Source organism: Moschus berezovskii, chromosome 13 (assembly GCF_049115385.1).
Source record: "Moschus berezovskii isolate FMDL1 chromosome 13, NW_MosBer_1.0, whole genome shotgun sequence".
Taxonomy (NCBI): domain Eukaryota; kingdom Metazoa; phylum Chordata; class Mammalia; order Artiodactyla; family Moschidae; genus Moschus; species Moschus berezovskii.
In genome coordinates, this window is record NC_142472.1 from 16,000,238 (window position 1) to 16,022,987 (window position 22,750).

The 22,750-nt window shown below is 40.9% G+C and overlaps 1 protein-coding gene across 1 annotated transcript in view; it reads right to left on the bottom strand.

Moving 5' to 3' along the window:
• Window positions 1-22,750, bottom strand: part of LOC148775812 (ATP-binding cassette sub-family C member 4-like) — a 154,648-nt gene that overhangs the window by 19,159 nt on the left and 112,739 nt on the right. The window contains 3 exon segments of the mRNA XM_088842651.1: window positions 3,303-3,408; window positions 3,849-4,021; window positions 15,921-16,010. Of these exon segments, the coding sequence (XP_088698777.1) occupies window positions 3,303-3,408; window positions 3,849-4,021; window positions 15,921-16,010 (369 nt within the window).

Below are 22,750 nucleotides of genomic sequence, written 5' to 3' on the forward strand. Positions count from 1 at the left end.
GTTGAGCTATTTCAAATCCTGAAAGATGATGCTGTGAAAGTGCTGCACTCAATATGCCAGCAAATTTGGAAAACTCAGCAGTGGCCACAGGACTGGAAAAGGTCAGTCTTTGTTCCAATCCCAAAGAAAGGCAATGCCAAAGAATGCTCCAACTACTGCACAATTGCACTCATCTCACACGCTAGTAAAGTCATGCTCAAAATTCTCCAAGCCAGGCTTCAGCAATACATGAACTGTGAACTTCCAGATGTACAAACTGGTTTTAGAAAAGGCAGAGGCACCAGAGATCAAATTGCCAACATCCACTGGATCATGGAGAAAGCAAGAGAGTTCCAGAAAAACATCTATTTCTGCTTCATTGACTATGCCAAAGCCTTTGACTGTGTGGACGCCAATAAACTGTGGAAAATTCTGAAAGAGATGGGAATCCCAGACCACCTGACCTGCCTCTTGAGAAACCTGTATGCAGGTCAGGAAGCAACAGTCAGAACTGGACATGGAACAACAGACTGGTTCCAAATAGGAAAAGGAGTATGTCAAGGTTGTATATTGTCACCCTGCTTATTTAACTTATATGCAGAGTACATCATGAGGAACGCTGGGCTGGAAGAAGCACAAGCTGGAATCAAGATTGCTGGGAGAAATCTCAATAACCTCAGATATGCAGAAGACACCACCCTTATGGCAGAAAGTGAAGAGGAACTAAAGAGCCTCTTGAGGAAAGTGAAAGAGGAGAGTGAAAAGATTGGCTTAAAGCTCAACATTCAGAAAACAAAGATCACGGCATCTGGTCCCATCACTTCATGGCAATAGATGGGAAAACAGTGGAGACAGTGTCAGACTTTATTTTTGGGGGCTCCAAAATCACTGAGGATGATGATTTCAGCCATGAAATTAAAAGACGCTTACTCCTTGGAAGGAAAGTTATGACCAACCTAGATAGTATATTAAAAAGCAGAGACAGTACTTTGCCAACAAATATCTGTCTAGTCAAGGCTATGGTTTTTCCCATGGTCATGTATGGATGTGAGAGTTGGACTGTGAAGAAAGCTGATCACCGAAGAATTGATGCTTTTGAACTGTGGTGCTGGAGAAGACTCTTGAGAGTCCCTTGGACTGCAAGGAGATCCAACAGTCCATTCTAAAGGAGATCAATCCTGGGCGTTCATTGGAAGGACTGATGCTAAACCTGAAACTCCAATACTTTGGCCACCTCACGTGACGAGTTGACTCACTGGAAAAGACTCTGATGCTGGGAAGGATTGGGGGCGGGAGGAGAAGGGGACGACAGAGAATGAGATGGCTGGATGGCATCACTGACTCTGTGGACATGAGTTTGAGTTACCTCCGGGAGTTGTTGATGGACAGGGAGGCCTGGCGTGCTGTGATTCATGGGGTCACAAAGAGTCGGACACGACTGAGCGACTGAACTGAACTGAACTGAAAGGATGTCTGATACAAAACATTTCTAGAAATTAAGAGTCACTGCTGGGCAATCTTGAATGCCACCCCATCTCTCATGAAAGTCTGCAGCTAGAGCCTGCTTCCCACCATGATGTCTAGTCCAGGTAGCCAGACACACTGCTTGAAGCCTAGAGCATCCTTTTGGTTGGGGACGCCCCACTCCTGTCCTCTGCCTCCCCAGAGCTCACTTTTGTGCACGTCCAGCTTGGGGAGTGAGGCTACAGGCACTGCCTCAATGCTGACAGCCTGGTGTATACTCAGTGCCCCACTGATGATCCCTCTGACAATGCATGTGAAGTAGGACAGGAGGTGATATTCCAGAAGCTGCCCAAGAAGTCCAAAGAGATGGTACTATGTGGGTATTACTGACCACTCATTAGTGATTCCTGTTTTGTATGGACCATCAAAATACCTTAAAGTATCTTGCATTCCCTGAGATTATTTGCTGCCACAGTTTTTCCTTTGAGGAATGCTTTTCTTATGTTATAAAGCCACATCCCATTTCTCATTTATTGAAACTAAGCAAGCAACAGAGGGAAAGGACAAAGAAAGAGATAAAACAAAAAAGAGAAAAGGAATTGACAGAGGAAGGAAATAAAGCTAAGGGAGGAAATGTTAAATTCCTAAGGAAGAAAGAGTCAACCAAACCTGGAAGGAAGATACTAGGCAGATAACCAGAGACCAAAGCCTGGAGCTTGCCGCGTGTACAGAACAGAGCTATTGTGCGAGACTCTCTGATTGTTTATGTAGTCTCTCATCCCTGATTTGCCTTTCCTTCCATACTCGGATCTGTGATGCAGAAGCTGGGTCTCTGCAAGTTACTGCAACAGTTCAGACTCTATTGCCAGGTGGCCTTTGTTAGGTCCTGCCAGTAGGGGGCACTAGATGGAGACTGAAGGTGGGAAACACAGCTAATGTTCTACCTGATTTTGCTACTAGCATCACCTCAGCACTGGGACATGACTCCAGCGCCCAGCTATTACCACATGGAGAACCAGTCCCATGCTGCCCCCTCACAAATATGACCAACAACCGGGCAGTGACCTCTCCTCAGAGGTCCGAGCATCAATTCTTTAGGGCCTCTCTTCCGAGTTCTCAGGTCTGGAGATCTGTCCTAGGATATGGTAGCTGCTTTCTAAAATCATTACCCAGTGTTTCATTTTTCTAGTCCTCTAAGGAGAAGGGGACGACAGAGAATGAGATGGCTGGATGGCATCACCGACTCTGTAGACATGAGTTTGAGTGTACTCCGGGAGTTGGTGATGGACAGGGAGGCTTGGCGTGCTGTGATTCATGGGGTCGCGGAGAGTCGGACTGAGCGACTGAACTGAACTGAACTGACTGAACTGAATCCCTATGTAATTAATTTCTTATATTAAATCCTTTCAGTTAAAGTATTGCTTTTCTCACTAGGCCTTTTCTTCTCATGGACTCCTGAGAAATTCTACAACTTTAGCCATCAACCTCCTGGCAGTCTAAATTAGAGGCTAATTTTTTGATAAGAGAATCCAAAAATGCTGAAACTTCTATGACACAGTGAAAATGACTGTGTTCCACACCACTAAAATATGGAGCTCTAACTTGGGTTTGGAATATTTTAATCATTGGCCATCATAAAACAAGACAATTCAAATAAACTTTTAATATGAAAATATAAGATCACTGGATATATTATTTAATAATGCATTCTAAAAGTGTAGTTAAGTACTAAAGTAATGTTCAGGAATGAGAGAAGAAACTAAGAGAAAAATTAATGGACGTTCCTATCAAATTTTACATGGAAGGATACATTGAAAAGTGAACATAAATGGAAACAACTAACATGGTGAGGGTCTTACCATTATCCATTCACAGTCAATAACAGTGCTCAACCTGTGTGCAATGGTCAGCACAGTGCACTGGGCAAATCGCTCATGAGTTTTTTTTTGTATTAACTCATCAGTTCTAGAAACAAAGAAGTTGATTTAGTTCAGTAAAGACAGGAAAAGCAGACTTAAGAATTAAAAATCTCCTGTGATATTTTTATAATGTTTTTAAAAATCAATACTTTAACATATAGTCTTGTTCCTAAAAAACTAAGTATAAAAGTCTACTTAGAAATTTACTATTTTTCATAAAATAATGGAAAATTAGTCTTCTCTCAAAATTGCTGGAAACAATCAGGAGCTGGATTTAGGAATTCAGCTCTCTTAGGATGCCTCATAGCAACATTAACACCATATAACATGTCTTGGTTTTTTCCTTTGTTTTCTGGAATTAATATTATCAATACATATCCATGAGGCCAAAGGAGCACTTAAAAACATTTCAAAGATTCACTAAGTGTTTTCCATTTGCCACATTTACAAGTCAGAGTCAAGATTTCCTGGGGCTCAGCTCCATACCTTGGATCCACGTATGATGTGGCTTTGTCAATAATCAATATCTGATTCTTCCTGAGAATAACCCTGGCAAGGCACACCAGTTGTTTCTGACCAACACTCAAGTTCAATCCAGATTCTGCTAATTCAGTATTCATTTTAGCAGGAAGACCTTCGATGGATTCTTTGAGTTGTACCTGCGGATACAGAAAGAATGACATTTTTCTAAGCAAACTGCTACTGAAGTAGACAAGCCTCTTAGAATTAGAGCTTTGACAACCTCGGGACTTCTTACGTATCTTACATGTACAGACAGGTGATGGGGTGAGCGCCTTCCAATGAGTGTTCACTGAGAAAGATGGAGTCAACTCAGGGCAGAAAGATCTCAGTGTCCCCCAGTCCCACCACAGGATATCCACCAGAAACCCCACCTAGGGGTTAGTTAAGGAAGTTTCTCAAAAAGTGAAGTTATTTCTCCCAATGTGATTTAAATGGAAAACTTAAAAGTATCTTTATGGTTGAGTCAAGTTTCCCAAAGTACATTTTGCATAGGAGTTGGTACACTAAAGAAAAACTTTCAAAAATTTTATAGAAATCTCATTCTCTGAAGATATAAGCTTATTGGCCCTTTACTATTTTCTAAAGTTTAATATATGCAAGTTTAAGCAATGGCAAACTGCCCCTTATACATTAGTAATCCTGGAACCCATTCTGATGATGGTTCTTTCCCAAGTTTAATCCTATAAATAGTGGACCAATCAAGTGCATTTTCTTCAGTGTCATAAATGCATTATAGTGAATGAAAACACATGAAAAATAAAACACAATATCTTATTTCCCCCAGCATATGGATACAGGTTATTGTCATCCAGTCGCTGAGTCGTGCCCAACACTTTGCAACCCCATGCACAGCAGCACACCAGGGTTCCTTGTCCTTCACTATTGCTTGGATTTTGCTCAAAATCAGGTCCATTAACTTGATGATGCCATCCAACCATCTTGTCCTCTTTTGTACTCTTATCCACCTGTCCTCCATCTTTCCCAGCATCAGGGTCTTTTCCTGATGTGAAGAGAGTCATCTCTTCACATCAGGTAGCCAAAGTATTGGAGCTTTAGCTTCATCATCAGTCCTTCCAAGGAAAATCCAGGGTTCATTTCCTTTAGGATTGACTCGTTTGATCTCCTTGCTGTCCAAGGGACTCTCAACAATCTTCTCCAGAACTACAGTTCAAAAGCATCAGTTCTTCAGCCCTCAGCCTTCTTTATGGTCCAACTCTCACACTGGTACATGACTACTGGGAAAACTATAGGTTTGACTACATGGACTTTGTTGGCAAAGTGATGTCTCTGCATTTTAATATTCTGTCTAGGTTTGTTATAACTCCTCTTCCCAGGAGCAAGCATCTTTTAATTTCATGACTGCAGTCACCATTTGCAGTGATTTTGGAAATAAGTCTGTCATTGTTTCCCGTTTCCCCATCTACTGCAATGAAGTGATGAGACAGGATGCCATGGTCTTAGTTTCTTGAATATTGAGTTTTAAGACTGACTTTTTCCAGTCCTGTGGCCACTGCTGAGTCTTTCAAATTTGCTAGCATATTGAGTGCAGCACTTTCACAGCATCATTTTTAGGATTTGAAATAGATCAGCTGGAATTCTGTCATCACTAGCTTTTTTCATCATGATGCTTCCTAAAGCCCACTTGACTTCGCGTTCCAAGATGTCTGTCTCTAAGTGAGTGATCACATCATTGTAGCTATTTGGGTCATTAAGACCTTTTTCTAAAATAGTCCTTCCATGTATCCTTGCCACCACTTCTTAATCTATCCTGCTTCTGTTAGGTCCATGCCGTGTTTCCCCTTTATTGTGCCTATCCTTGCAGGAAATGTTCCCTTGGTATTGCGAATTTTGTTGAAAAAAATCTCTGGTCTTTCCTTTTCTATTGTTTTCCTCTATTTCTTTGCATTGATCACTTAGGAAGGCTTTCTTATCTCTCTGTGCTATTCTTTGGAACTCTGCATTGAGATGGGTATATCTGACATTTTCTCCTTTGCCTTTAGCTTCTCCTTTTCTCAGCTATTGTAGGCCTTCCCAGACAACCATTTTGCCTTGTTGCATTTCTTTTTCTTGGGGATGGTTTTGTTCACCAACGCTTGTAGAGTGTTACAAACCTCTGTCCATAGATCTTAAGGTACTTCAGAATTAATCCCTTGAATCTACTTGTCACTTCCACTGTATAATTTGTAAGGGATTTGTTTTAGGTCATATCGGAGTTGCCTTGTGTTTTCCCCTACTTTCTTCAAGTTAAGCCTGAGTTTGGCAACAAGGAGTTCATGATCTGAGCCATAGTCAACTGCCGTCTTGTTTTTGCTGACTGTATAGAGCTTTTCCATCTTTGGCTGCAATAAATATAATCAATCTGATTTTGGTTTTGACCATCTGGTGATGTCCATGTGTAGAGTTGTCTCTTGTATTGTTGGAAGAGGGTGTTTGTTATGACCAGAACGTTCTCTTGGCAAAACTCTGTTAGCCTTTGCCCTGCTTTATTTTGTACTCTAAGGCCAACCATGCGTGTTACTCCAGGTATCTCTTGATTTCCTACATTCACATTTCAGTCCCCTATGATTAAGAAGACATCTTTCTTGGTTTTAGTTCTAGAAAGTCTTCTAGCTCTTCATTGAACTGTTCAACTTCAGCTTTTTTTAGCATTAGTGGTTGGGGCATAGACTTGGATTACAGTGATACTGAATGGTTTCCCTTGGAAATGAACTGAGATCATTCTGTCATTTTTGAGATTGCACCAAAGTACTGCATTTTAGACTCTTTTGTTGACTATTTTTTTGCAGCCAAACAAAAATAAATTGGAGATTTGAAGCCAGGCAGCCTGGGCATAAGTCTTGCCTGCCTGTGCCAACAGGACAAGTTCCTGAACCTACTCTATCTTATCTTCCGAAACTAAGTCACTTCAGTCATGTCCGACTCTGTGCGACCCCATAGACGGCAGCCCACCAGGCTCCCCCATCCCTGGGATTCTCCAGGCAATAACACTGGAGTGGGTTGCCATTTCCTTCTCCAATGTGTGAAAGTGAAAAGTGAAACTGAAGTCGCTCAGTTGTGTCCGACTCTTAGTGACCCCATGGACTGCAGCCTACCAGGCTCCTCCATCCATGGGATTTTCTAGGCAAGAGTACTGGAGTGGGGTGCCATTGCCTTCTCCTAAACTCTAAGTAAGACTATAATATCATAATTATAAAGGTGTGTACAACCCCACATCCAAGTAGCAGCAGTTGCGCAGGCACAGGAGGGTCAAAAGGAGCTACTCCATGTTCAAGGTCAGGAGGGGCGGCCATGAGGAGATACTCCTCATCCAAGGTAAGGAGCAGTGGCTGCGCTTTGAGCAGCCGTGAAGAGATACCCCACAACCAAGGTAAGAGAAACCCAAGTAAGATGGTAGGTATTGCGAGAGGGCATCAGAGGGCAGACACACTGAAATCATAATCATAGAAAACTAGTCAATCTGATCACATGGACCACAGCCTTATCTAACTCAATGAAACTAAGCCATGCCGTGTGGGGCCACCCAAGCTGGGCGGGTTATGGTGGAGAGGTCTGACAGAATGTGGTCCACTGGAGAAGGGAATGGCAAACAAGTATTCTTGCATTGAGAACCCCATGAACAGTATGAAAAGGCAAAATGATAGGATATTGAATGAGGAACTCCCCAGGTCGGTAGGTGCCCAATATGCTACTGGAGATCAGTGGAGAAATAACTCCAGATAGAATGAACAGATGGAGCCAAAGCAAAAACAATACCCAGTTGTGGATGTGACCGGTGATAGAAGCAAGGTCCAATGCTGTAAAGAGCAATATTGCATAGGAAGCTTGAATGTTAGGTCCATGAATCAAGGCAAATTGGAATTGGTCAAACAGGAGATGGCAAGAGTGAACGTCGACATTCTAGGAATCAGTGAACTAAAATGGACTGGAATGAGAGAATTTAACTCAGATGACCATTATATCTACTACTGTGAGTAGGAATACCTTAGAAGAAATTGAGTAGCCATAATGGTCAACAAAAGAGTCCAAAATGCAGTACTTGGATGCAATCTCAAAAATGACAGAATGATCTCTGTTTGTTTCCAAGGCAAACCATTCAATATTACAGTAATCCAAGACTATGCCCCAACCAGAAACGCTTAAGAAGCCGAAGTGGAGTAGTTCTATGAAGACCTATAAGACCTTTTAGAACTAACACCCAAAAAGATGTCCTTTTCATTATAGGGGACTGGGATGCAAAAGTAGGAAGTCAAAAAACACCTGGAGTAACAGGCAAATTTGGCCTTGGAGTATGGAATGAAGCAGGGCAAAGGCTAATAGAGTTTTGCCAAGAGAATGCACTGGTCATAGCAAACACCCTCTTCCAACAACACAAGAGAAGACTCTATACATGGACATCACCAGAAGGTCAAGACCAAAATCAGATTGATTATATTCTTTGAAGCCAAAGATGGAGAAACTCTATACAGCTAGCAAAAACAAGACCGGGAGCTGACTGTGGCTCAGATCATGAACTCCTTATTGCCAAATTCAGACTGAAATTGAAGAAAGTAGGGAAAACCACTAGACCATTCAGATACGAACTAAATCAAATCCCTTATGATTATACAGTGGAAGTGAGAAATAGATTTAAGGGACTAATCTGATAGAGTGCCTGATGAACTATGGACGGATGTTTGTGACATTGTACAGGAGACAGGGATCAAGACCATCCCCATGGAAAAGAAATACAAAAAAGCAAAATGGCTGTCTGGGGAGGCCTTAAAAATAGCTGTGAAGAGAAGAGAAAAGCAAAGGAGAAAAGGAAAGATATAAGCATCTGAATGCAGAGTTCCAAAGAATAGCAAGGAGAGATAAGAAAGCCTTCCTCAGTGATCAATGCAAATAGACGAAAACAACAGAATGGGAAAGACTAGAGATCTCTTCAAGAAAATGAGAGATTCCAAGGGAATATTTCATGGAAAAATGGGCTCAATAAAGGACAGAATTGGTATGGACCTAACAGAAGCAGAAGATATTAAGAAGAGGTGGCAAGAATACACAGAAGAACTGTACAAAAAAGATCTTCACGACCAAGATAATCATGATAAAGTGATCACTGACCTAGAGCCAGACATCTTGGAATGTGAAGTCAAGTGGGCCTTAGAAAGCATCACTACGAACAAAGCTAGTGGAGGTGATGGAATTCCAGTTGAGCTATTTCAAATCCTGAAAGATGATGCTGTGAAAGTGCAGCACTCAACATGCCAGCAAATTTGGAAAACTCAGCAGTGGCCACAGGACTGGAAAAGGTCAGTCTTCATTTCAGTGCCAAAGAAAGGCAATGCCAAAGAATGCTCAAACTACTGCACAATTGCACTCATCTCACACGCTAGTAAAGTCATGCTCAAAATTCTCCAAGCCAGGCTTCAGCAATACGTGAAATGTGAACTTCCAAATGTACAAGCTGGTTTTAGAAAAGGCAGAGGCACCAGAGATCAAATTGCCAACATCCACTGGATCATGGAGAAAGCAAGAGAGTTCCAGAAAAACATCTATTTCTGCTTCATTGACTATGCCAAAGCCTTTGACTGTGTGGATGCCAATACACTTTGGAAAATTCTGAGAGAGATGGGAATACCAGACCACCTGACCTGCCTCTTGAGAAACCTGTTTGCAGGTCAGGAAGCAACAGTCAGAACTGTACATGAAACAACAGACTGGTTCCAAATAGGAAAAGGAGTACGTCAAGGTTGTATATTGTCACCCTGCTTATTTAACTTATATGCAGAGTACATTGTGAGGTACGCTGGGCTGGAAGAAGCACAAGCTGGAATCAAGATTATGGGGAGAAATCTCAATAACCTCAGATACGCAGAAGACACCACCCTTATGGCAGAAAGTGAAGAGGAACTCAAAAGCCTCTTGATGAAAGTGAAAGAGGAGAGTGAAAAGGTTGGCTTGAAGCTCAACATTCAGAAAACTAAGATCATGGCTCTGGTCCCATCACTTCATGGCAAATAGATGGGGAAACAGTGGAAACAGTGTCAGACTTTATATTTTGGTCTCCAAAATCACTGCAGATGCTGATTTCAGCCATGAAATTAAAAGACGCTTACTCCTTGGAAGGAAAGTTATGACCAACCTAGACAGCATATTCAAAAGCAGAGACATTACTTTGCCAACAAAGGTCTGTCTAGTCAAGGCTATGCTTTTTCCCGTGGTCAGGTATGGATGTGAGAGTTGGACTGTGAAGAAAGCTGATCGCCGAAGAATTGATGCTTTTGAACTGTGGTGCTGGAGAAGACTCTTGAGAGTCCCTTGGCCTGCAAGGAGATCCAACCAGTCCATTCTAAAGGAGATCAGCCTGGGTGTTCATTGGAAGGACTGATGCTAAAGCTGAAACTCCAATACTTTGGCCACCTCATGCGACGAGTTGACTCACTGGAAAAGACTCTGATGCTGGGAGGAATTGGGGGCAGGAGAAGGAGACAGCAGAGGATGAGACTGCTGGATGGCATCACCGATTCAATGGACGTGAGTTTGAGTGAACTCCGGGAGTTGGTGATGGACAGGGAAGCCTGGTGTGCTACAATTCATGGGGTTGCAAATAGTCGGACACGATTGAGCAACTGAACTCAACTGAACTGTACCTCTTAACATTGTTAAGAATATTAAATGTGTCAGTACATGTAGAATTTGTAACAGATCAATAGATATTGCCCATGATTAATAATGCTGCAGCTTGCCCCTCCTCATGCTCTGCTTCACTTTCTCCTTTGCACATATCAGCACTATTTTCTTACATATGCACTGGCTTGATTTTCAACTTCTCCTGGAGAATTTCAGCTTCAGAAGGACAGACATTTTGTCTCTTGATGACTGTGACAGCCCCAGAATCTGCAGCATTGCCTAACAAGCTCTTAGTAGATATTGGTTGGCTGAAGGTGGGCTTCCCTGGTGGCTCAGTGGTAAAGAATCCACCTGCCAAACAGGAGACTTGAGTTAAATCTTGGGTGTGATCCCCTAGCTAAGGAAATTGCAACCCACTCCAATATTCTTGACTGAAAAATTCCATGGACAGAGGAGCATGGCGGGCTACAGTTCATGGGGTTGCAGAAGAGTCAGATGCGACAAACAGCAACAACTTGAATGAAGACATAAGTGACTCTAATTGCATGACATAACTGTTCCTATTAATTAGAAACTAAATGCATATGGATAAATAATTTATATCTAACACTGTTTTCTTAGTAAGTGTAGTTGTAAAAAGGATATATTCTTATAACAATTAACTGACTCCAAGATATCATATCACACTTTAAACAAATGAAAACACTGAAAATGTTATAATTTAAGGAAAATAAAACAAATAACTACTATTCAAAACTATACATCTCAGCCTAGAATACCTCAGATTGTTTTTGAGCTTGGGAAAATAACAGAATACAGCAAAACTGGAAAATAATAAACTGGACTTATACGGCACCCTGTTCCATCATCACTCTGTGCACTATGTGTAGTAGGTACTCACACCCCTCACAGGGGGTGAACACAGAGGTCAGGTGGTTTCCACATTTTGTGGAACTTTCTTACTTTTCAAAGAGAAAATCTAGTGTGGGCCAGGAGACACTGAAATGCAATAAACAGATGGGGAAGAGCTTTTTCCCAGAGCAGGGCCAGCAGTAAAGGAAGTTCACCTAACACAAGGCCCCGGGAAATGGACATGTGACCTGTCTCCACTGCAAGGACTGAAGCACATGGTTCCTGATGCACAGGCTGCTGACGCCCAGGTTTCTGCATCTTGGTTTCCTGTGTGATGAGACACACTCGTGTCCTAACAGAGATGCTATCAATGTCGGACATTTAACTGCATGATTTCTTCCCAGTTTTGACAGGACATTTTTGTTATTGTTTAGTTGCTAAGTCGTGGACCTTATGGACTGTAGCCCACCAGGTTTCTCTGCCCATGGGATTTCCCAGGCAATAATATTGGAACGGGTTACCATTTCCTCCTCTAGGGAATCTTCCCAACTCAGGGATCAATCCCACTTCTCCCCCATTGCAGGCAGACTCTTTATCACTGAGCAACTGGGGAAGCCCCCATACTCTACCTTTAATTCCAAATCCCAATATCTAAGGTGTTTTGGCTTTGCTTTTTAACAGAAGCAACACATCAATGATTCACTTCCAGAGTTCTATCTACTATGACCTTTTAACCTCTGAGTGATAAAGTGCTTCATCCTTAGGCACTACTCATGTTATATTTTTGGAGCTGCCATTGCTTTTTAGCACCCCAATAGCGCTAATTTCTGATGAACTTTTATCAGTTTACCGTAAGTTGGCAAGTTTTCAGTACATGAAAAATGTATTTTCAGCATATTTAGAAAAATAAACAAAATGAGACAGGCAACATCCATAGGACTGTCTTCCTTCTGAATGTCCATCTCTGTCAAGAAAGAAGGAGGAAACAGAACTAGAGGACCTTAAAAAATTTCTAAGCCATCTTTTCCTTTTAACTGAAGTTCATAAAGAGGAAAACATAGTGGTTCCCTCCTATTCATTCTCAGATTAACTCTGTAAGTTTGGGTTCACATATCCAGTTAGGCATCATACACAAGTTAATAAATAGGGTTTTTGGTTCACTTAAAAACTGACTTCATTGATTTAGTGATACCTCTTGATGAGGGTGAAAGAGGAGTGAAAAAGTTGGCTTAAAACTCAACATTAATAAAACTAAGATCATGGCATCCAGTCCCATCATTTCACGGCAAATAAAAGAGGAAAAGATAGAAGCAGGGACAGATTTCCTCTTCTCGGGCTCTAAAATCAGTACAGATGGTAACTGTAGCCTTGAAATTAGAAGGTGATTGCTTCTTGGCAGGAAAGCTATGACAAAATTAAACTGTGTTAAAAAGCAAAGATATCACTTTGCTGAAAAAGGTCCATATAATCAAACCTATGATTTTTCCAATGGTCATGTACAGATGCGAGAGCTGGACAATAACAGAGCACTTAAGAATCGATGCTTTTGAAATGTGGTACTGGGGAACACTATTGAGAGTCCCTTGGAGAACAAGGAGATCAAACTAATCAATCTTAAAGGAAATCAACCCTAAATATTCTCTGGAAAGACTGATGCTGAAGCTGAAGCTCCAATATTTTGGCCACCTGATGCAAACAGCTGACTCATTGGAAAAGACCCTGATGCTGGGAAACAATGAAGGCAGAAGGAGAAGAGGGAGACAGAGGATGAGATGGCTGGATGGCATCATCTGTTCAATGGACATGAACTTGGGTAAACTCCAGGAGATGATGAGGGACAGGGAAGCCTGGCACGCTGTAGTCCATGGGGTCACAAAGAGTCAGAGGTGACTTAGCAACTGAACAACAATAACTTAGGGTGATAAATCACCCCTTTATCCAGATCCTCTAGGAATTATTTCTTTACCACATTTGTATGTTTTTCAATGAATGGTTTGGTAAGTTTCCTTTTAAAATAGTCATAAGGAATCAATTCCTAGAGAAACATAATGTTGGGATGATTTCTCTAAGTGATATCACCAAAATTAACAGGGTTAATTCCAGAAGCAATACATGGAAACCACACACTTGACTCTGTGAAATAAACTCACATTTCTTTCTTTTTATAGAAAGTTACAAATGTAGTTTAAATGGAAGTAGATCTTAGTATTATCTACTACTTCAGCATTTTAATAATTTAGATTGCCTCTCTATCCATGGAACAGTATGTTCTAAAATTCTAGAGTAATGCTACCTGAGAATCTGTGAAGAAAGGTCTCAATCTAGGAAACAAATAGAAAAATAATTTACCAATACTTTCAGTTTTGTTTTTTTTAGATGTGTCCCAATTTCATCATTAAATTTGTCCTTTGAATTCAAGAGTAGTGGGTCATCCTATCGTTCTTTGCGTTTAATGGTTAAATGCTCTACACACCTCTTCTCTTGTAGAATTTTACTGTAAAAGACTCACAAACTTAAATGAAATCAGAGGTGCACTGCTTTTCGGGGAGAAGAAGGTGAAGCAATCGACCCAATTTAAGAAAACAAAATCCACATGCTGCTGAAAAGCAGGGTGGGTGTATAAAGACTCAGTGGTGACATCCTTCAGAAACCAGAATTACTGGCTGGAAATGGTCATACCTCCAAATCTGCCTGCTCACAGTCAAGGCTCACCTGCATATTACAGATTTCAGAGCTTCCCTGGAAGGGTGACAGTAAATGACAAACACACCAATTCAAACCAACGTGAACAATCAATCTCTCAGATTTGTGTAACAACAACAAAGATTTTTTTAAAATACACCACACTTCTCTGAAATGAAAAGATCAATCAAACATTTATTAGTAGTAGTTATTTAGGTTGAGTGTTTTCCCTGTGTTTTCCTCTAAGAGTCTTACAGTATCTGGTCTTACATTTAGGTTTTCAACCCTCTTTGAGTTTATTTTTGTATATGGTATTAGGGAGTGGTATTTTACACATAGCTGTCCAGTTTTCCCACACCACTTACTGAAGAGGCTGTCTTTTCTCCATTGTATAGTCTCTCCCCCTTTTTCATAGATTAGGTGGCCACCGGTGTGTGAGTTCATCTCTGGGCTATCTAGCCTGTTCCATAGATCTGTATTTCTATTTTTGTGCCAGCACCATACCATCTTGATTACTCTAGCCCTATATTAAACTGGCCAAAAAGTTCATTTAAGTGTTTCCATAAAATCTTATGTAACAAACTTTTTGGCCAACTCAATAATATATTCTGAAGTCAGGGAACCTAATTTCTCCAGCTTCATTTTTCTTTCTTAAGAATGCTTTGGCTACTTGGGATCTTTTGTGTTTCCATTAAAACTGTAAAATTTTTGGCTCTAATTCTATGAAAAATGCCATTGGTAATTTGACAGGGATTGTATTGAATCTGTAGATTCTTTGAGTAGTATAGTCATTTTCACAATATTGTTTCTTCCAATCCAAGAACATAGTATATCCCTCCATCATTTTTGTGTCATCTTTTGTCAGTATCTTGTAGTTTTATGAGTACAGGTCTTTTGTCTCCTTAGGGAGGTTTATTCCTAGGTATTTTATTCTTTCTGTTGCAATGGCAAATGAGATTGTTTTCTCAATTTCTCTTTCTGATCTTTCATCATTAATGTATAGGAATGCTCATTCTTACTTTTTAAAAGCAAAAGACTATGTATGGCAAAACCACTACAATATTGTAATTAGTCTATAATTAAAATAAATAAATTTAAAAAAGAAGTCTAGGGTTTCTGCCATCAGTAGAACTGATTTGTAAAAGGAGTGCAAATACGCAAAATAGTTTGTATTAAAATACAAACTGACAGCAACTTAATAGTAAAATTTTTTTTTCATGGAAGGGTGAGGAAATTCTAAGAAGTGGGACAAGGGAAAACATGGCACAAATAACAGAAAATTCTCTAGAAATGAACCAACCTACCAATATAAAAACTGAGCAGATGTTCCAGGGTTCTGTTATCTGCATTAATGCTACAGCATTAAAATGACATAATTGCTAATAAATAATCATCATTAATTCCGACTATATAATTTATCTTTATAAACACTTTCCTATGAAACTTCTACAGTTTATTAGTATGATCTTGTTTATATCTTTTAGTTAATAAGGAAAAACTACTGTTGTCTCCACTTAGTAGATGTTTCCTAAGACCACAGGAATAAAATGAATATTGGAGTGTAATGGAATAATTAATTCCCTAGGTCACTAGTAGAATTTGATCCCACAGTTTTAACATCTAACTGAGTGCTCTGCTAAGGACAAGATAATGTGTCTATTTGTTCAGGGTTCTAGGGAAATAGCTAAAATGAAAACATGTCGCATTACATTGTTGATTTTCATCATCATCAATACACACATTTTTAAGCGCACCCATGTCATCAGTGTTTTCCTAGGAAGTTACCGAAGTCAGTGAAACTGATACGCTCCCCTTAATTATCTGCAATGCTCTAAATGTAAGCACACAGATACTCATGCTAACAAGTTAATTACAGTTATCATTAATAAATACCTCTTCTAAGGCATTCCACAGTTCGTTATCCGTATGCTCATTAAAGGGATCCAGATTTTTCCTCATTGTTCCAGTGAATAAAACAGGTTCCTAAATACCCCAAAAGAGAGAATGTTATTACCTTAACCTCTTTTCATTTTATTCCAATATGTACAGACTGTCAAAATTAAAATACAAAAACATCTAAATTCATTATTATTAATTATAAAGTTGCAAATGTATGTTTATAAAAAAGTATCTCTAAAATAATTTTCCATTGTACAAAGTGTGCTACAAAATATCTTCTGAACTACTGAACACTAACAGGAAAGTGTTGAAGAAGTTTTTTTCATCTTAAGGAAAAAACTGAAGACAAAGGAAGATTTGATTAAAAAAAAAAAAAAAAAAACCACCCTGGTAATAAATATCTGTTTAAACACTCACACAAACTGAGGAAATAATCACATGAGAAACTTAACATCAAGATCTACATAAATTAACTGTCAATCCTGGTGTGACTGGGAATTACCAACAGCATGATTAGTAGCGGTTTGTGCCTCAAAGCAAACCATTAAATATTTACACATTAGCACTGAAGAATAAACTAGGCTATTTTCTCCATTGGTCAGACTGTCTTCTAGGATTTGGAATCTCTCCACATGTGTGAAATGAACATCCCCACGTGTGCAAGGGGAACGTCAGCTCCTGGGGTCTACAGCATATCTGTCCACAGAGAGATCCCCTCTGATTTTGCATCAGCTGGTCCCACGTTCTCTCACCTGTGGGTCAGGATGACCTGCCTCAGAACCTCGTTATTAACTGCAAGGCCAGAAGGACCTGAAACCCACTGTGACCTGTGTCATGATACTTTAATTTAAATAGTTCTTCCTATTCATCTGCTTCAGGAGGAGCCACAAGTAAATTACTCTGGAAATATGTCTCCTCTTGGCCTCAAGAGAGAATCCTGTACATAAGCTCATGGCGGCCATTTACCTTTTCTTCTGGAAGGTTCTAGTAAGCCAGGTCATAAGAACATGGGCAGCAGAGAAGAGCCCAATAAGCTCCTTTCAGTGAAGGGGCAGAACAAGGGGAGGCACACATGTGGGAACAAGAGGAGATCTGATGCTTCCACAAGGGCCCAGAACTGCTCGGAATCCCCATGTTCAAATCCTGCCTGGCCTTGGGGCTGGACTTTCCTCCTCACTTCACAAAAGCCTGAGAGGAAAGATGAAGATAGATAGACATTTCTTTTCCCTAATCATGAGGAAGAATGATACTCAGGAAGCCTTCCAAACCTTCCTTCAATATGGTCCCAGTTTTAAGTCTGGTGAGAGAGAAATGAATACAGAAAACTCAGGGTGTGCCACCAAAAAAAGACATATCCCTGAGCAAATCCACAATTAAAAAGATATTATAAAGGGAGATTTATTCGCACAAAGTTGATTAAGTGGCCAATATGCTTCCAAAGCACTGAAAATCACTAGTCATACAGTATTTCAGAATGAGTACTGAACTGAGCTAAAAATTTTCAAGACCCAAATTTAAGATTTCCCTTAAAACTCGAATTTAAGATCAAAGACTAAACAAACTCCCATGGATGGAGGAGCCTGGTGGGCTGCAGTCCATGGGATCGCTAAGAGTCAGACACGACTGAGCGACTTCACTTTTCACTTTCATGCACTGGAGAAGGAAATGGCAACCCACTCCAGTGTTCTTGCCTGGAGAATCCCAGAGACGGAGGAGCCTGGTGGGCTGCCGTCTATGGGGTCACACAGAGTTGGACACGACTGACGTGAATTAGCAGCAGCAGTGGCAAGCGTTCCTTGCCAGGGGAATAACCATCATTCTATTTCAGATTTTTATTAAAAACTTGTTACTCTTTGTAATTATCAACCCTAAGATTCCCACATGCTGGAGATTTCTCATCCTTCAGCTATGTCCTTGAGTTCTGCACAAATCATGTAGCCAGGTGAGGGGAGGCTGGTCCCCAGTATTCTTCCTTCTTCCTTCCTCCATCTCCCCTCCATTTTCCAGGTTCTTTCAAGTAAGCAGGCTGCTCCCTGCACATAATCTCAATCGGTGTTCTTTCTGGGGGACATATTTAACTACTTCAGATCCTGAGCACAAAGGATGCACATACTTCAGCTACCTGTTGTGTTTAAGGAAATTTTTTAAGAACTTTCATTTTAGATTATTCCTAAAATTTTCAACAGAAGTTGAGGAGCACCTTCTTAAGAACACAGTACCCATCTCTGAAAGTTCCCCCAGGACTGATGCTCTATATCCCACTCCCCTGTCTCTGCTCCTACCCAGGTCCTTGTTACCATCACATCTCCCCCAGTTCTGACCTGTTCATGGGGGGTCAGCAGTGATGGGGATGAGCCTGGGAGGAAGAGAGACCACCATGGAAGCTCCCTGCTGCTTCCAGGATCACAGGGACCAGGGATCCAGGGAAGATGGTGTGGGCCTGGCTCACCTCAGAGAGACAACTCAAAGAAACAGCACTGGGCTCCCCCTCTGCAGAGTCTGCTCTCAACTTCCTAAGTTACCTAAATTGGGGTATTGAGACACAAGCATCACTGCTTCCTACTCATTTGGGAGGAAGAGGAATATAAGTTTTTGCACTTAGACAAGTAAATTCAAGTAGCCAAACTACCAGACTTTCTCTACCTCTGCAGCTAGCAAGACCTTGTAAAGACAAAGGGTTCTTGGTTGGGGAGGGATAACATTTTGAGTATCTTCTCCTGACACATATCAGCCCGTGACATACAAGTGCATAAATCCATTTCTAAACTGATATTGTCCAAATGAGGGACAGAGCAATAGTAGTATCGTCTGGCTTTCAGCTCAGTCGCTCATTCATGTCCAACTCTTTGCGACCCCATGAACCACAGCACGCCAGGCCTCCCTGTCCATCACCAACTCCCGGAGTTCACCCAACCCATGTCCATTGTGTCAGTGATGCCATCCAACCATCTCATCCTCTGTCGTCCCCTTCTCCTCCTGCCCTCAATCTTTCCCAACATCAGGGTCTTTTCCAGTGAGTCAGCTCTTTGCATCAGGTGGCCAAAGTATTGGAGTTTCAACTTCAACATCAGTCCTTCCAATGAACACCCAGGACCGATCTCCTTTAGAATGGACTGGTTGGATCTCCTTGCAGGCCAAGGGACTCAAGAGTCTTCTCCAACACCACAGTTCAAAAGCATCCATTCTTCAGCACTCAGCTTTCTTTATTGTCCAACTCTCACATCCATACATGACCATTGGAAAAACGATAGCCTTGAATAGATGGACCTTTGTTGGCAAAATAATGTCTCTGTTTTTTAACATGCTCTCTAGGTTGGTCATAATTTTCCTTCCAGGGAGTAAGCATCTTTTAATTTCATGGCTGCAATCCACCATCTGCAGTGATTTTGGATCCCAGAAAAATAAAGTCTGACACTGTTTTCACTGTTTCCCCATCTATTTGCCATGAAGTGATGGGACTGGATTCCATGATCTTAGTTTTCTGAATGTTGAGCTTTAAGCCAACTTTTTCACTCTCCTCTTTCACCTTCATCAAGAGGCTCTAGTTCTTCCTCACGTTCTGCCATAAGGGTGGTGTTATCTGCATGTCTGAGGTTATTGATATTTCTCCTGGCAATCTTGATTCCAGCTTGTGCTTCCTCCAGCCCAGCTGGCTTTGCTCTATACTTATTCACTCTTCCTATGTTTTGGGGAGTCCTTTCAAGTGGGATGGTAAGAAAAATGGGGGAAATATCTGATGAGTACAACACGGCTGAAGAATTGATGCTTTTAAACTGTGGTGTTGGAGAAGATTCTTTAGAGTCCCCTGGAGTGCAAGGAGATCAAACCAGTCAATCCTAAAGGAAATCAACCCTGAATATTCACTGGAAGGACTGATGCTGAAGCTGAAGCTTCAATACTGATGTGAAGAGTTGACTCATTGGAAAAGACCCTGATGCTGGGAAAGATTGAAGGCAGGAGAAGGGGATGGTTGGATGGCATCACTGACTCGATGGACATGAGTTTGAGCAAGCTCTGGGAGTTGGTGACAGACAGGGAATCCTGGCGTGCTGCAGTCCGTGGGGTCACAAAGAGTTGGACATGACTGAGAAGTGGACAAGGTGGAGACTGGAGAGTGTAGGACTCTGTCATATGACCAGTACTTTGGATATTACTCTGCTGCGATGGGAGTCTTTGGAGATAAAACTGAAACTCTTCGCTATACAACTGAAACACTGTGAATCAACTATACTTCAATTTAAAAAAAATAGACACATATAAAATTTGAATCCTGACTCTGCCCCTTACTTGAAAAGTAAGATAAGCTCCCATTGACTCAGCTTTTAAATCTGTCAGATAAGGATAACAAACTGTGAGGATTAAGCAGGAAATTGTGGGATAAGAAACTAAAATGTGTTAACGATTCCATAAATGTTAGGAATTATTATTAATACCCGTGTAACTTGTCAGGGACTGTAACAAGCACTAGAGGAACAGAAATGAGAGATACAGGCCCTGTCCTCAGAGAGAAAGAAAATAGTCAAGAGTGTGGGGAGGGCTGAGAAAAAGGCTGGAGGTCTTGGTGGGGGACTGGAAAGAAAGAGTATGTACAAGGTGATGGTCAGGAAAGAAGCTTGTGGGAGGAAAGACAGAAATCAAAATACAAAAAAATTTTAGTCTGATTTCTTGCTCTTGGTGGAAAATGTTAGATACATTTTTCTGTTATGCTTTTCTCCAAAATTCCTATTGTGTTTTTTGTTTGTTTTTATTTTCTGTTTCTTTGCTTTGCTATTCATATTTATGTAACAATTTAGTTTTTATTATTAAACAATAAATATAAAGAAAATCACCAAAGACCAAGAACACATAAACAGAAATTAAAGAGAAAAGTCATTTCAGAAGGTGTTACTCTTTCTACTTAAGTAGAAATAATACCCAAAAGGCCAGTGCCCTGATTCTTAAGAATAATAACAGCTCCTGATGACTGAGCATTCCTAAGAATGAGACATGGGCACAAACATTATCTCACTGTTACATCTTCACCGCAAAGCTGTGGGGCAGTGATTTCCAGACCGGGTTTAAGGACGAGGATGTTGAAGCTTGGCAGCCAAGTAACATCATCAAGGCCCCACAGTAAATGAGGCAGAGCAGGAATAAACTGTGGGTCACACTGACACTTATCTGCACTCAAACATTCTAGCCCTGTCTGCCTCCTGAATGACTTCCTGGGAATCTTTACACATGGCAAGTTCTCTCCAGATCCTTTCTCTTTAATCAACCAACACTGCACCTTGGAGACAAAGGCATATAAAGTGGAATCTACATGGATACAAAGCTTAGCACTGTTTTGTAAGCTTGCTGTCTGGAGTGTGTACCTAGAACATGCTCCAAGGAAGGATGGAAACCAACAGAACAGAACCAAAACATGCTTATGTCAACATGTGTTTAGTCTTTGCTCAGATGTGCTTCCAAATATTATTGGCAGAGCTAAGAATCATCCAATGTTATTTATTTACAGAGTTATTTTATGTATACAAGCATGCAACTTTTTCCTATTAAGAAGCATTAAAAATAATGCAGGGCATGTTTCTAAAGCATTGCATTCAAGGATATGAAAGGACTTTACAGACATGCCCTTTATTTCTACTAACTAATCTTACATGGCCATTTCCAAGATGAGTACCATCAAAACATAAAACTTGGGAATCTAATCTCATTTATTTTCTAATGTAACCATAAGTTATAAATCTAATAGCCAGAGGAAATCTTTAAATATGGGGACTAAATGTGCTGGGAGAAATATCAATAACCTCAGATATGCAGATGACACCACCCTTATGGCAGAAAGTGAAGAGGAACTAAAAAGCCTCTTGATGAACGTGAAAGAGGAGAGTGAAAAGGTTGGCTTGAAGCTCAACATTCAGAAAACTAAGATCATGGCATCTGGTCCCATCACTTCATGGGAAATAGATGGGGAAACAGTGGCAGACTTTGTTTTTCTGGGCTCCAAAATCACTGTGGATACTGATTGCAGCCATGAAATTAAAAGACGCTTACTCCTTGGAAGGAAAGTGATGACCAACCTAGATGGTATATTAAAAAGCAGAGACATTACTTTGCCAACCAAGGTCCGTCTAGTCAAGGCTATGGTTTTTCCCATGGTCATGTATGGATGTGAGAATTGGACTGTGAAGAAAACTGATCACCGAAGAATTGATGCTTTTGAACTGTGGTGTTGGAGAAGACTCTTGAGAGTCCCTTGTACTGCAAGGAGATCCAACCAGTCCATTCTAGAGGAGATCAATCCTGGGTGTTCATTGGAAGGGGTGATGCTAAAGCTGAAACTCCAATACTTTGGCCACCTCATGCGACGAGTTGACTCACTGGAAAAGTCTCTGATACTGGGAAAGGTTGAGGGCGGAAGGAGAAGGGGAGGACAGAGAATGAGATGGCTGGATGGCATCACCAACTCTGTGGACATGAGTTTGAGTGAACTCCGGGAGTTGGTGATGGACAGGGAAGCCTGGCGTGCTGTGATTCATGGGGTCGCAGAGAGTCGGACACGACTGAGCGACTGAACTGAACTGAACTGACTGACTATTCTACTGTATATATAGGCACCACATTTTGTTTGTTGATTCATCTGTCAATGGACCCTTGGGCACCTCCACCTTTTTGCTGTTGAGAATAATGCTGCTATAACAAGCATGTTCCAGTATCTCTTCAAGACCTTTCTTCCAATTCTTTTGGGTTTATGCTCTAAAGTAGAATTGCTAGGTCATAGACTATGGTTTTTCCAGTGGTCATGTATGGATGTGACAGTTGGACTGTGAAGAAAGCTGATT